This window comes from Mytilus californianus, unplaced genomic scaffold, assembly GCF_021869535.1.
Source record: "Mytilus californianus isolate M0D057914Y unplaced genomic scaffold, xbMytCali1.0.p SCAF_2, whole genome shotgun sequence".
In the NCBI taxonomy this organism is placed as follows: domain Eukaryota; kingdom Metazoa; phylum Mollusca; class Bivalvia; order Mytilida; family Mytilidae; genus Mytilus; species Mytilus californianus.
Genome location: NW_026262668.1, coordinates 61,993,974 through 62,008,833, shown reverse-complemented (window position 1 = coordinate 62,008,833; position 14,860 = coordinate 61,993,974). Strand labels below are relative to the sequence as shown.

Here is a 14,860-nt window from a genome sequence, read left to right as displayed (position 1 = left end):
ACCAAAGAGCAGACGACTTGTTCAATAAATTTGACATTTTTTTTAAATGCAGGTTTTAGTCAAAGGAGGATCTGAGTGTTATTTTTTTTCATTTGAACATGAACTTACTGTTGCTATTGACAACATCTGTTAGGTCACCAAATTTCCAATCAAATGTGATATTTTCATCGTCAATTTGTTCTACTTTGAATGTGAAATTCTGACCATATTGTATGTAATAATTTTCTCTCAACTTAGGTGTTGCAGGAGGTCTCTGGACATGAAATGGCTCTTTTAAATATGATGTAGTATTTCCCAATGGATTGATAGCTGTTACATACACTGGATACACTCCCTCTGAAACGAAAAGCAAATCATACTTATAGTACAAATAATTGTGCAGGAACATGGGTAATTTAAAAGGCCTGTATGAATTGTATCAACAAGTGTTGGATAAACAGTTGAAATTACCAACCGATTATCTATTGCTATCGGTTGACAGTAACCAACCGACTATCGGTTATAATCACATCATTATACCTTGCCCTTTTTTAAATGAAATCATGCATTTAGTCACACTGTACATGTCTAATGCGTATATTCCATATCATTGCAGAGTTTTATATGTTCATATTTGATCTTTTGTTTCCTTTTCATATTTTATTTAGCAATTAAAACAGTGAATCAATTAGAATCCAGATTCAGATTGAACATATTTTGTCTTATAATTACAACATTTATTACCAACAATGACACTAAAATTTCCAAATTTCAATGGTATTACTCACATTATAATTTCAATAAAATGCTCCGCTGGGGCGCAGCTTGATACGACGGCAGAGGTCGAACCCTGAACAGTTGGGGCAAGTATGGACACAACATTCAAGCTTTATACAGCACTGAATTTGGATTGTAATTAAATATTTGACACAGCATAGGTTTCTCACACAGAATGAAAGTGGTCCAAGAACTTAAAATTTTTTTAATTTACCTATTCAAATCATATCATTATTATTTGCTTTTATATATAAATCAGAAATAACCAATTTAAAATGGAAAATTTTAAAGAAAAAAAATGAAAAAAAAATCCCCCCCCCAAATTTTTTGAACCCCCTTATGATTCATCACCCCAAACTTAATCCCAGCCTTCCCTTTGTGGTATGGTACCTTGCAGTACAATTTCAGAGAGATCCATACACTTGAACACAAGTTATTGTCTGGAAACTAGGATAATGCTTGTCTTTTGGCCCCAAATTCCTAAACGTTTAGGGCAATTACCCCCAAACTCAAACCTAGCTTTCCCTTTGTGATATGGAACCTTGCAGTACAATTTCATAAAGATCTATACACTTACACACAAGTTATTGTCATGATACTAGAAAAATGCTTGTTTTTTTGCCCCTTTATGGCCCCTAATTCCTAAAATTTTGAGGGAATTACCCCCAAAATCAATCCCAGCCTTCCCTTTGTGGTATGGTACCTTGCAGTACAATTTCAGAGAGATCCATACACTTGAACACAAGTTATTGTCTGGAAACTAGAAAAATGTGTTTTTTGGCCCCTTATACCTAAACGTTTTGGGCAATTACCCCCAAACTCAATTCCAGCTTTCCCTTTGTGATATGGAACCTTGTAGTACAATTTCATAAAGATCCATACACTTACACACAAGTTATTGTCATGAAACTAGAAAAATGCTTGTTTTTTGCCCCTTTTTGGCCCCTAATTCTTAAAATTTTGAGGCAATTACCCCCAAAATCAATCCCAGCATTCCCTTTGTGATATGGAACCTTGTGGTACAATGTCAGAGAGATCCATACACTTACACACAAGTTATTGTCATGAAACTAGAAAAATGCTTGTTTTTGCCCCTTTTTGGCCCCTAATTCCTAAAATTTTGAGGCAATTACCCCCAAAATCAATCCTAGCATTCCCTTTGTGATATGGAACCTTGTGGTACAATGTCAGAGAGATCCATACACTTACACACAAGTTATTGTCATGAAACTAGAAAAATGCTTGTTTTTGCCCCTTTTTGGCCCCTAATTCCTAAAATTTGGAGGCAATTACCATCAAAATCAATCCCAGCATTCCCTTTGTGATATGGAACCTTGTGGTACAATGTCAGAGAGATCCATACACTAACAAGTTATGTCTGGAAGTTACAAAAATGCTTATTTTTTGCCCCTTTTTGACCCCTAATTCCTTAACTGTTGGTACCATAACCCCCAAAATCAATCCCCACCTTCCTTTTGTGGTATTGAACCTTATGGTAAAATTCCATAGAGATCCATTCACTTAAACTAAAGTTAGAGTGCGAAAACCAATGTGTCTATCGGACGATGACGACGACGCCAACGTCATATCAATATACGACCGCAAAATTTTTTTGTGGTCGTATAAAAACATAGGTGTATAAAAATTTGAATGCTTCTCATTAAATAAAGATATATAAAGTATTTAACTTAATTTAAGAAATTTAAAATTAATCAATCATTTGCATTTAAATATATACATTTAACTAAGGGGATTAATTCGTGTAGAATGCTTATTTTTCACTTTTGTGATCATTATTCTTCTGTCAGCTGTGTCATTCATGCGTCAGTACTTATAATTGCAAGAATGCGGAATTCTTACATAGTTTATCCGTATCCGATCCGTGATTCGCATATATTTCAATGGCAGACAAACCGGGAAAATTTACAAAAATAAACAATGTTTGACAAGCAATATGATTTGGAAAGGAATATGACGTTTTTGATGCAACAAATGGATGAAACATTATTAAAAGGCAATTTGCACCACATTCTAATGTAGCAAAAAATTATTTTGTCTAAAATCAGAATGATTTCATGTACGCTCTCGAGTAACAAGTACCAGAATTGAAAGAAAGTATTTCATTAAAAGTTATTTATTTTAAATAATATACAATCAATCTGTATAGTAAATGCTTTTACTGGTGTTTATAAAGAAAGAAATTGGTTATGTCTTTGATTATAGGATGTTTAACATTGTTATTGTCATCGACTGATATAACTCGAATAATTCTGCGCCCTCTAGTGGCCTATAGCCTATCGAGGTTAATGTAGCAATCAGAGATTAGTCAAGAGATCGGCGGAATATAACGACTGACATTATTCGGGTTATGACTGATATTTTTCGTTACAATTTGTTTGACTGTGCATGTAAAATGCAAACCAGAAACGTACCGGAAGTTGATATGCTAAAAGTCCGGAAACTATAACGACAATCGATTGAACAAAATCCCAATCGATTATCGACATCGCCAGGCTCAACCAACTGATTTCCGACTTTTTCCGATCATTGGAACAACACTAGTACAAACTTTAGCAATTGATGTAAATGAATGTAGTGTTTTTTACTGCTAAAACTAAGGAAAATTAGTCTCAGAGGAGCAAGGCTCTTGGTCTGAAACTTTACTCAGATTTTGGTAAAACATTTTAAAATCAGAAAACTAGAACAGCTAAGGAATCATGAGTTATGAATTCAGGAGAGGACCATTATTTTTAATATGAATTCTCAAGTTTTATCACTGTAAATTTTGTTAAACAATATCCATAATTTAATGCAAATATGATGTTTACTTGATTGTTAGAAAAAAAAAATTTTGTGTAGCGTCCACTGACAAATATTACGTGATAAATGTCACATGTATATCCATGATAAAATTGTTTACTGGAATCATAGCTTAAATATTGAATACATCATTTGATTAATATAAAGTCACACAAAGAAACTTGCACTAATGGTCAGTTTTAATGGAACATACCATATAACACGTTGTCTAATGGAACATACCATATAACATGTTGTCAACAAGCAGAATTATCAATTAAAAATGATGATGTTATTACAGTATTAATACAGTACCTGTTGTATACTGATGTGAAGCTTCTCCAGATATTTGAAAGAATAAATAATTCATCTTTCCTTCTACTGATTTTGAATGTCCATCTCCAAAATGGAAAATGAATGTCACATGAGATCCTACCTCACACCTGAAAATAATTCATAAATTATCAATATAAATTCAAAAAGAAAGCTTTTGCCATTAATATTTTGTTTGAATTGTTTTTTTTAAATTAATTGTATTCTTCCTCTTCATCCAGTAAGACTTGATTTTGTAATAATTTTTCTGCAGTTTTATATTGAGTGAGATATTGCCAATATAAACCAGCATAAACATTTCTTAAAATCTGAAAATAAATGTAGGCATGAGAGTGCTTACAAGACAAATAACCTTGTAATTTATATTTCTTACAACAATTAAGCCCATTAAAATTTCTAACCACACCAATTTTTCATACAAACAATTCTGCACCATAATGCTTAATTTCAATGACCTACAAGTAATAGATCACTAAATTATTTTTATTTCCTTGTGTTTTCTCTGATTTATCCTGAAGCATTTACCTCGCATCTATTTAAAAAAAAAATACAAAAATAAGAGATTTAAAATTCTTACAAAGCTTTGAATACAATCTCTTCTGTTGACCAGTCTGGTTTTCTTCCCTTCAGAAGTGTTTTCTTCCAACCATGAGCTTCAATTATCTTCAGACCACTTATTTCATCAACAGCCTTGAACTTATCTGGTAGCTTAGCAACAACTGGTTCTTTATATAGTTGGTTGGTGACCTTGACTGTGACTTCATAATCACCAGAATATTCAAAAAAGTGTGTAATTGTATTGCTTGTGCTACAAAAGAAACATTTCAATTATCTCTTTTGTTTATTCCACTAAATGCTAATATTGTGTAAAAACTTATTTTTCTTTTACTTCAGTGAGTATACCTATAGGAGTCTTTTGGTTTTTGTGTTGTTAGGTTGCTGTCTCAGACATTTTCTCAACATTTTCATTTATTCATATAAGCATTAGCAGGTAAATGGTGCTTCAGAAAAGCAGTAATAAAGAGTATGGGCTTGAATCATGATAAAATTAGCACAAATACATTGTATTAAAACATTTCTACTGTATAACTGTACATAGTTTGATTTCTACAGTGTCAAATATTATTCATTAAACTTTATTAAGATTGGATTTTCTTTTCACATAATCTTCTCTTTAAAACACTCGTAAATTTTCCCATAGATTTTTTTTTAGATAAAATATTAAAATAAACCAATCTACACCTCTTATTTTTCACCTCCCACACAAGACAACACGATCAATCATTCCTAACACACACTCTATCAAAATTCTAAAACATAATACAACCAAATGGTCACCAGGGATACAAAAAGCCGACAAATAATTAAAATTTACTAAAAAATAACTTATCCAAACTGTATATCTCACCGAGATTTCAATTTCCAAGAAATCTCTAGAGATTGTTTCCAGTAACAAAACTTTACATAAAAACGAATTAGACTGGATTCTATTTTTATGGAATTACATTTTGAAGTGATCCTGATTAATATCTGCATTAGACTTCCATTTACTACTGTAAAACGTTGCGTCTAAATTTCATTAAGAGTACAAAGCCAAAGTGTACAAAGACAAAAACAAATCATAACTTGTCCTCTCCATTAACTGTAGGAAACATGTCCTGTCTAATTTTCATTAAGTTGGAACACAGCTTTATCTTTCCATTTCATGATTCATTAATCACAAATTAATCATCAACAATTATTTTCTATGCTGTCATTGACTTTACAGTTAGCTGTTCATCTACTGATTGTAAAGTTATCAACAGTATGCTTACTGAGACAATATTGGCCAAAAACTGTCATTTTCAATTAACAAAATGAAATGTTAATCAATAACAAACTGTATTTTGTCGTTTGATATTATATAACATTATTATTAATTGTTCCTTTTCATGTTTAATTCTTCCTCTATTAACAAAACCAAAACAAGAACACAGAGGACACATAACAATCATTTAAGGAAAATATACCACTTTTATAACATGTTTTTCTTTATTCCATTTGAAAACTGAAGAGGTGAGAAAAATATTCAAATACCACAAGGACAATATAAATGGTATATAAAAGGAAATCATATTTAAGGTCTAGTTGTTTCTGATTTTAAAAAGCCTAGACTTAAATACAGTGTCAGACTTCTTGGTCTTGATAATTTTGTCACTGATAAATTATCTTAAAGTCCAAGTTCCTTATTAAGATTAAGAAATCAAACATGAAATTCACATTTTTTTCCAACATCAATTTTTATTTTGGCTAACTGAGAGATGAAAATGTTTGAGATTTCATGGTCTTGTATTTCTACCACTTGGTCTTGAGACCAGTACAAGTCAACTTATTCCCCTTTCTGGCTGTACCAAGGGGAATAACAATTTGAACAATCATATAACTTTTGAAAATTTTCATTAAAAATACTTTAAATCTTTTTCCACACAAAGATCTTCCCCTTCAACAGCTTAAAATACATGTATATGATGCTAAAAAATAAAAGAAAGATTAACATCAACTGACAGAAGTAAAAGGGATTGAGTTAAATTGGACAATAGTTCCTATACTTAGTCAATATGAAACACGCCACAAACACAGCTAGCTTCATTTTAAATCATAACTGCCTCTTATTATATTCTGTTAAAAGCATCCATCCACTCATATCCTGACTTTCATTTCCATTTTAAGCCATCTGATTGAAATACTTAACTCTATAGTATTCAGCCTTTCTTAAAAAGCCAACATGATTTTGTCAATACAATTGGCTCCATTAGACCAGTACTTAGCGGAAACTGACACTCTTTTCTATAAAATTCTTGTCTACTAAACTCAATTAAGACTCCGATAATGAAATTTTCCATCAATTACCCAGTATCACTTAGAAACACGGACATTGATATGGCTATCAATCCAAACCATAAAGGCTATTTTCTCCCTACCATAAATGAAATCATATGTTATTAGCTTGTTTTCTTACAGAACAATAACCATCAAATAGATTCATTTAGGAACAGACAAAATAATCAACAGATTTCTTTATATAGAACTATGGATGACCAACAAGAATCTGTAATTCACAAATTTAATTAAGAAAGAATCTATTTTTCTTGCAAAATATCACAGCTTGTGTGTCACAGAAATATTTTTTTACAACATCTAAAAGCATAGAACTAAATAAAATAAAAACCTACAAAGCATTCCAAGATATGTTAAAGTTTTTGTTTGGGTGACAAGTTAAAGATAATTTATACTATGTAGAAAAATCTAAAGTCAAGAAATGAAGATTTAAACTAAAAATAACAATACTTTAAATTTGTACCCATAAAACATAAGCTAAACCACTTTTCTTATTTAAGTTACATCCAGTGATTACATAAAATATTAAAATAAATTATCTCAAATTAAAAGTTTTTTGAAAACTTAAATCATCAATATGAATTTCGTGATTAAAGTAGGAAAAGCTACTTAGGAAATATCCAAGAATCACTTGACAGTTTATGACACATACTTATATAAAACCTTCATAAGGTTAAAAGGTCAATGTTCTTTCAGCAAAAATAAACTATAGGTTTCCGAGGAGCCTGTATCGCTCACCTGACATTTTTCCATCAAATTGACACGATGTAACTGGTATAAACCTAAGTGAAAATTCAAGAAGGGTTCTGGCATGGACTTGAGGAGGACTACTTTGCTTGAAGCTTATCTTTTTAATTTTCAATCTTTTCTAAAAACAAATATGCTTAGTGATTAGTCTACCATGTACTGAAGTTATTCAAAACATTTCAAAGTCAATGGATTATGATTAAGAGGGTCAAATAATACTCATCCTAAAAAAATGAGATGTTTCATTGCTTATACAACTGAATATCAACCCTCATTGAGTTGTTGTAAGTGGCATCCCTTAAACTGAACTTATCACAAACTATATAAACTATGCAAAAGAAAATGCATGACTCAATGAGATAACCACAAACTTTAACAATTGTTGATGCCATTATTATCATTGCCAGAAACATCATGTTGAAGTCTTGCTGGAGAGACAAAAACCAGAGTGTAATTTGAACCTAACTGAAATCCAAGGGTGAACCCAGGTGCTTTTATGGTCTTGTACAAAATATCCCATTCAACAAAAAATCCCCCGAAATAAATTACATTTCTGCATCAAAATTTCTGATTTCAGTAAATCTCTAAATTAAAGATTTAAATTGTGCCTTAAAGATGTAGGTTATGAAAGTCAAGCACTGTTAAAGTGAACATGGAAGCCTACACTCCTGCTGCTATTTATAAATCATTTAACCATTACATTATCAATTTTAAAATGACCTGTGTCAAAAGTTATCATGACAAAAGTTGTCTTCATACCTGACTTTAGAAACAATGCTGTAATCCTGGTCAGTGAATTCCCATTTAAATTGCAAGTCTTTTCCAGAGGCTATCATTACTGTGACATTGACTTGTTCCGGGACAGGGAACACCATAGGTGAATCTGTTGTAACACTTGTTACAATAATTGGTTCGTGTATTGTACATAGAGTTGTCTGTAGTTTGTATGATACCAGGTTGGAGATATTGGCTGTAATCTCATAATCTCCAATTGACTTGTAGACATGATCAATAGCTACCAAATATCTTGGCAAGCCTCTTTCTGGTGGATGTTCTGTGGTAATCTTTAAAGTTTTATTTTCTGATGATAATGTTTCTGACTGACCATCGCCATAGTTAATATGGATAAAAAAAATCCTGCCACCATTGACCTTTACATTGATGACAGTTGGTTCTCCAAGGATAACAGGAGAAGCAGCTAACTTGACATGTACAATTGGATACTGGACAACAACAGTCAGATCAGAAGACTGCTGACTGATATCGTTTAATGCAGTTACTTTAAGTACATGTGTACCAGGCATATCAAATCCTCTGGAAAACTGTAATCAAAGAAACAAACCAAAATTGTGAAAATCAACATAATTATGCTCATCCTGTCCTTTCCACTTGTATAAGTGAGTGCAGCTATATTTCTAGAACAGGAAATCACAAAAACAACAACCTATTGCAAGTCAAAAGAGATTAAAAAAAAAAAGACGTATTAACAAATATCTTTACATAGAACATCCAAATATATTTTGTAAATACCATATGATTCCAAAGAAATTGAAAGATAATTTGTGAATGTCATTACATGGTCTCTACTTTTGATCAAATCATGGTCTAGAAGTTTATTAAGCCATCAACCCAAAGTAAGGTCTATAAATAAAATTGAGAATGGAAACAGGGGATGTGTCAATGAGACAACAACCCCACAAGAGAGCAGAAAACAGCCGAAGGCCACCAATGGGTTTTCAATGCAGTAAGAAAATCCCACTGGTTCAGCTGGCCTCTATAAAGTCCACTTAAGAAGGATAAAATCAAAAAATTCACAAGCACAAAAAATTCATTTTTATCTTAAAACAAACACATCTAAAGCATAGTTTTTGAAATTCAATATGAATCTTGTTCCAAGAAATTTTAGAAAAGTATTAGCAACAACCAGGAAGTGATATTGTAATTATGATTTTCATCGGTGATAAGGAAGATCAACATTAATAATGAAAGTAATTAATCGAAGATAATGTTCTGTTTCTAGAGTGTATCAAAACAAAATTCTAATAAGGATAAAATGACAATATTTATCATTAATCTAATGTTAGGCTATATTCTTAAAATTATGTCAAGAGTTCAAATTATTAATATATGGAAACAAATTTGTATTACTTTCATAAAACAAAATCTAAAATGAAATACTTATGTAGGTTTACATATACAAGTGTCTAAGCAACATTGATTAATTTGTTATTTTAGAACAGTCAAGTTTCTTTTTTTACTGTTAGGGTTGAATATCATAAATGTATTTTTTATTTGATTTTTTTATTTTCAAATTCTGTTATACATTTATATTATACTATGTTTTGTTTGTTTTAGTCACAAATCATGCAAGTTGATTTATATGACAATAAAGTTTGAATTGAATTGAAGTTATAAAACAAAACAGGATTGTCTGTACTATATAGACACTACTTCCCACAGCAGTTTTCTCAACCAATGGCTACAATACAATTATAAGTCAGTCTACAGTCACAGAAATGTAACTACTTTGATTAATGATACCTTTAAAGGTCAACAGGAATTACAAAAATATATGATCAATTATAGTACCACAATGTGAAGCCCAAACTCAATAATAGAAATAAAAAGACATACAAACAACAAACACAAACAACAACAACAACAAACACAACATGGTTCAGATAACTTGGTACTGGAACAAAGTATAGTGGGGTTAAACCAGTTTTGCAATTCATTATTAAAACTGAAGTCAGACCAATCATGTACATGTTCATCTATTTCAATTTTTTTTGTTATGAAAGAAATGCCTTACTTAAATCACAATCAACCAGAACGAAACATCAACATCATTTCAAACTACTGGTTAGATACAAGTTATACAACATAGATTAAAACAAATCTATGAAGTTTCTTCAACAGTTTAAAGAAGGATTTCATTAAAAGGACATCAAAAAGAAAGCTGCAAACTTTACTTGGAACTTCTCATTATGCAAATGCATAAAAAAAGCAGCTAATAAAATAGTTGCATTAGGCCACACCTACTTGATTAATAGATCTTCAGACAAAAGCTCCAAAAAATATGGGGCGAGCGAGCGAGTTTTTTTTGTTTTTATATATTTCTTGAAAATGAGTTTTTTTGGAGGCGAGTGATCTACAAGTGAAGCCAGCAGTATACTTTTTTTTTTAAATTGTGTGATTTAGAAGTTGTACAATTTATGTACATGTTATAAATGGGTTATTTCATAGAAAAACGAGGAGCAAAATATACTCTAATGCATATAATTTGATTTATTGGTGCCTGTACCATATCAGACTTTCTTGTCTCACTGTGGTTTAGTTAATTTTGGTTATTTTCTTCAAGTAAGCTTTGTCTATGTGAATATTTATTTTTGATTCCAAAAGATAGATAGGTCTATGCCTGTTGAAACAAGGATCAGGGTGACGATGGTTCTAACAAATATTGATGTGTTTGTGGTTATCTTACGAAAGATTTTTTATTTTTGCATCCTATAACAGGTCTTTAAAAGTAAAACGAGAAGCATTTCTGATAACTGTGTGTTCAATAACTACTTGTCCACAGCAATGAGCTGACAAAACTGCATGTTGGCATCCCAATTTTTTACCTTTTATTTCCAAATTGATTAATCACACGTGCGTTTAAAGCAATAGGAGCATTATATGCAACAGAAAAGCGTTTATGTGAAAATAAAATCAAGGAGAAACTAATTTTGGAGCGGCATGCAGACCGAAAATTTGCGGAAGTGGTAATTTTTTTTTTTTATTATTGAAAAGTCAAATTCTCCAAAACAGGAGTGGGAAAATCCAAAGAACTATTAATCAAATTGGTGTGGCCTTATGCTCTCTTTTATTTCATTCAGGAGGATAAACAAGGGTTTAAGTTTAGATATTTTCTGTGCTAATTTGAGACACAAAATTAAAATTTCTTCCAATAAATCCTACCTTATTGTGAGTTGTATATTTGACATCTTTCCCACCAAAATCCCACATGTATATCATGTTTGTTCCAGATTCTGTTAAAGCATCCCATATATGATGTCTTCCTAACCTGAAATAAGACAAAACAAAATCTACGTCAGTATTACTTAAATCATTGACATATCTATTTTCCAATAAATTGTAGAAAACAGATATTTCAGAAATTGTATGTAATAAAATTTCTGCTGAAAACAATTACATAAAGGAAGAAAAAAAAATATAGGAAAATACTTAAAACCCTCATATACCCTCACTTATGTATTTTACACAATTCTATCACAAACAAAACATTTTTCAAAACTATACTTTGATAAACAATATTTCCTGGAAAATACTCACAGGGTCAATCACAAATTAGTCCTATCAACATATCTTTTGTCTTCAGTCATGTCAGTATTTCACAAACAATGACAAGAGTGATTATTATCAAAGAGTGTATGAAAGGACATCCTTATATAAATAAATATCATATCACAAGATTGTCATGTCTCAGTCATTTGTGTATCTTTAGCCAATTAATTATTGTCCTATGACTGTTTTCAAGAGCTCATTAAGATAAATATTTTTAAACTTAGAATTATGAAGGTACTTATATGAGAGAAAAAAATCCATTTATGTCATTTCTATTTTTGTTTCATTAGATTAAAAAAAGTTAAATTATTGGGATTCCTTTTTTCAATTTCAATTTCTGGCAAGGCTTCCATTTTACAATATTTTATTTTTCACCAATTTGATAATTATGTTTCCATTGCCATTTCAATTCTATAACGTGAGGGTACCCAAATTGCACCTATTTTGACAGTTTTTTCACATACGATTTTTTATGATCCAGGCAAAAGTTTCCATTGTGTGTGTATTTTGTAGACCTATCCTTATTTACTTTATCATGTATATAGTTACACCAATTCAATTTTGAATCCATATTGAATCATAGAAAAATGGGTTTGAACCGACCTCCAAACTATCCATTATTCTGTAATGAGGAGTACCCAAATTGCATCCATGCTTAAATTCACATCCTTAAAAATCGAATAACAGATGTTTTGTATTATTTCTTCAAATATTTAGAACAATTTGACATTATTCCATGCTTACTATTCATTATTTAAGAAATGGAAGCTTGTAACATATTGTATTTGCTCATTTTTAAAAGATGACTTTTTGTGAACGTAGCAAGGCTACGTTTCCGTAGATTTTACTTTTTCCAGTGAATGCTTCATCTGTTGATATATACTGTGAAAGTTTTATTTATATTTAAATATATTTACATATGTTGAAAGACATGTATAATGTCAAATCATGAAAATACAAATTGTTTAGCCTCAAAGAAAACTTGTAAGATTTCTGTAGCTATTTTTGTTGAATAGGTGCAATTTGGGTACTTGGTGCAATTTGGGTACTGTGACGCTACAGTACATTACAATAACACTTTTCAAATTGTGTGTGTCTGGAGTAATTTTCGGGATTTACCTTCATCAGAAACACTCAAACCCTAACAATGATAGACAAAGGATGTATATGAGGAACTATAAGAACAATAGACACCTAAATTGTAATACTTCAAATGTAACAAGGAACTTACATTTCTCTATCTGCCTCATGTTGTAACTTACCCTGCAAACATGATTGAGAGGAACATTTCTTGCCTGTTGTTATGACCTACTTAATTGTATTATTTAGGATAAAATTCAGTGCCAACCGTCATATCCTTATTTTACTGTACTTATCCAAGAGGCTTTCCCATTTTACAATACCAATTAGCAAAAAAAAGTTTCTAAGTTGAAGTTTGAATTCAATTCTTTTCCAAACTAATCAACTGATAAAATTTCAGCTCATTTCTTGAGAAACAAGTGCAGTATAAATGTAAATATTATTGCCATCCATTTCCAATGGTTGAATTTCTGTTTTGTTGGAAGTTTGAAAAAAAAACACATATTAGAGTTATGAGGCATAACAGTTTAAAAAAAAGATTTGAATGTGAAACTTTATTCATAATGATATTTTAAGAAGTAATTTGTTCTTAATTTTGAGATTAGTAAATACAATGTCCAATTAAATCCTATTTATAAACCAAACCACCCTCATCATGAATGCATAACCACATTAAGATTTCAAATGACAATATTGACGAGAGTCTTTTATGAATTAGCTTGTGTTATTTATAACTAAATTACATGCTAAAATGTAATTTCCTGTAACTTCCTGTAATTAAAATAGTTAAAAAATCAAACTTAAACCACAACTGGATATGAATAATTCATTCAATTTATGCTAAATATATCCTTATTAAACAATAAATTAAATAATTTTGTGATTCCCTTTAATATTACCAGGAGGGTTTCTACAGACAAACTAGTGAATAAGTAATAGGAGACATCAGACAATGTCAGAGAGGGACCTGCTCGAACAAATATGTAAATTGTGATGCAATTTGAGAAGTTATCATGATAAGTTAACACCCAAAGAAGGCAGACATTTAACTGATGCCCCACTAATTCGTACCTTAACTGGTACTGTAAGGGTCTAAAAGTTAAAGAGCAGAAACAACTAAAAGTTACATATGAACTAGGCTTGGTTGAATTAAGTTTTTTTACCATCATATTCAATAAACTGAGATCTTCCTTGTATGCAAAATCTAACAGGGGTGACTGATCATGCCACGTTTCATTATAATACTCCAAGGGGTTTTTAAAGTTGGAGAGCAGAAACAATTTCTAGTAGTGACGGATAATCATGTCAAGGTTTATTACTGAACTGGAAGTGGTTTTAAAGTTAGAGAGCAAAAACAATTTTTGATAGACAGTCCACTGATACTTTACAGGGTCTTACTTTCTCAGCAATCAACAAAATAAAACTATAATTTAAACCACAATGTTCAGTATGTGCCACAAGAATAAATACCTCCAAACTTTTTCTTTAAATACATGGCCTGAATTATATACTCTTAAATATTCTCAGATGTTTTAAATATGTGTGGTTGTAAAGAGCTAATATGGCAAAATTTATGTTACTCTTTCTTATATCAACTCCATAAGTGTATTTGAACTAGTATATAGGAAGTCAACTTTGCAAAATGGTATCACCTCAAATGTTGGGTCAACCCTTCCCCAATATGGGTGGTCATGATTCTGTTTGGTGAAGAACATTTAAGGGAGAGGTAACATTTGGGATGATAATATTGTGCAAAATTGACTTAAAAAAAATAAGTCCAATATAAAAATTAAGGAGATGTGATATAATTGACAATGAGACAACTATCTACCAGAGACCATAGGACCTGGATGTAAGCAACTAGAGGTAAACAAATCTGTTTAACTTCTGTAATGGGAGTGAACACTTGTATAAGAGAGAT

The 14,860-nt window shown here is 31.0% G+C and overlaps 1 protein-coding gene across 3 annotated transcripts in view; it reads right to left on the bottom strand.

Annotated features, from left to right (window-relative positions):
* The window catches only part of LOC127730170 (polycystic kidney disease protein 1-like 1), a 278,069-nt gene that overhangs the window by 126,290 nt on the left and 136,919 nt on the right, over positions 1-14,860 (bottom strand). For all 3 annotated transcript variants that reach the window (XM_052238430.1, XM_052238431.1, XM_052238432.1), the window contains 5 exons: positions 11,473-11,578; positions 8,272-8,834; positions 4,466-4,696; positions 3,871-3,998; positions 109-336 (listed from right to left, as the gene is read on the bottom strand). In XM_052238430.1, coding sequence (XP_052094390.1) covers positions 109-336; positions 3,871-3,998; positions 4,466-4,696; positions 8,272-8,834; positions 11,473-11,578 — 1,256 coding nt within the window. The remainder of the gene's footprint in view (positions 1-108; positions 337-3,870; positions 3,999-4,465; positions 4,697-8,271; positions 8,835-11,472; positions 11,579-14,860) is intronic.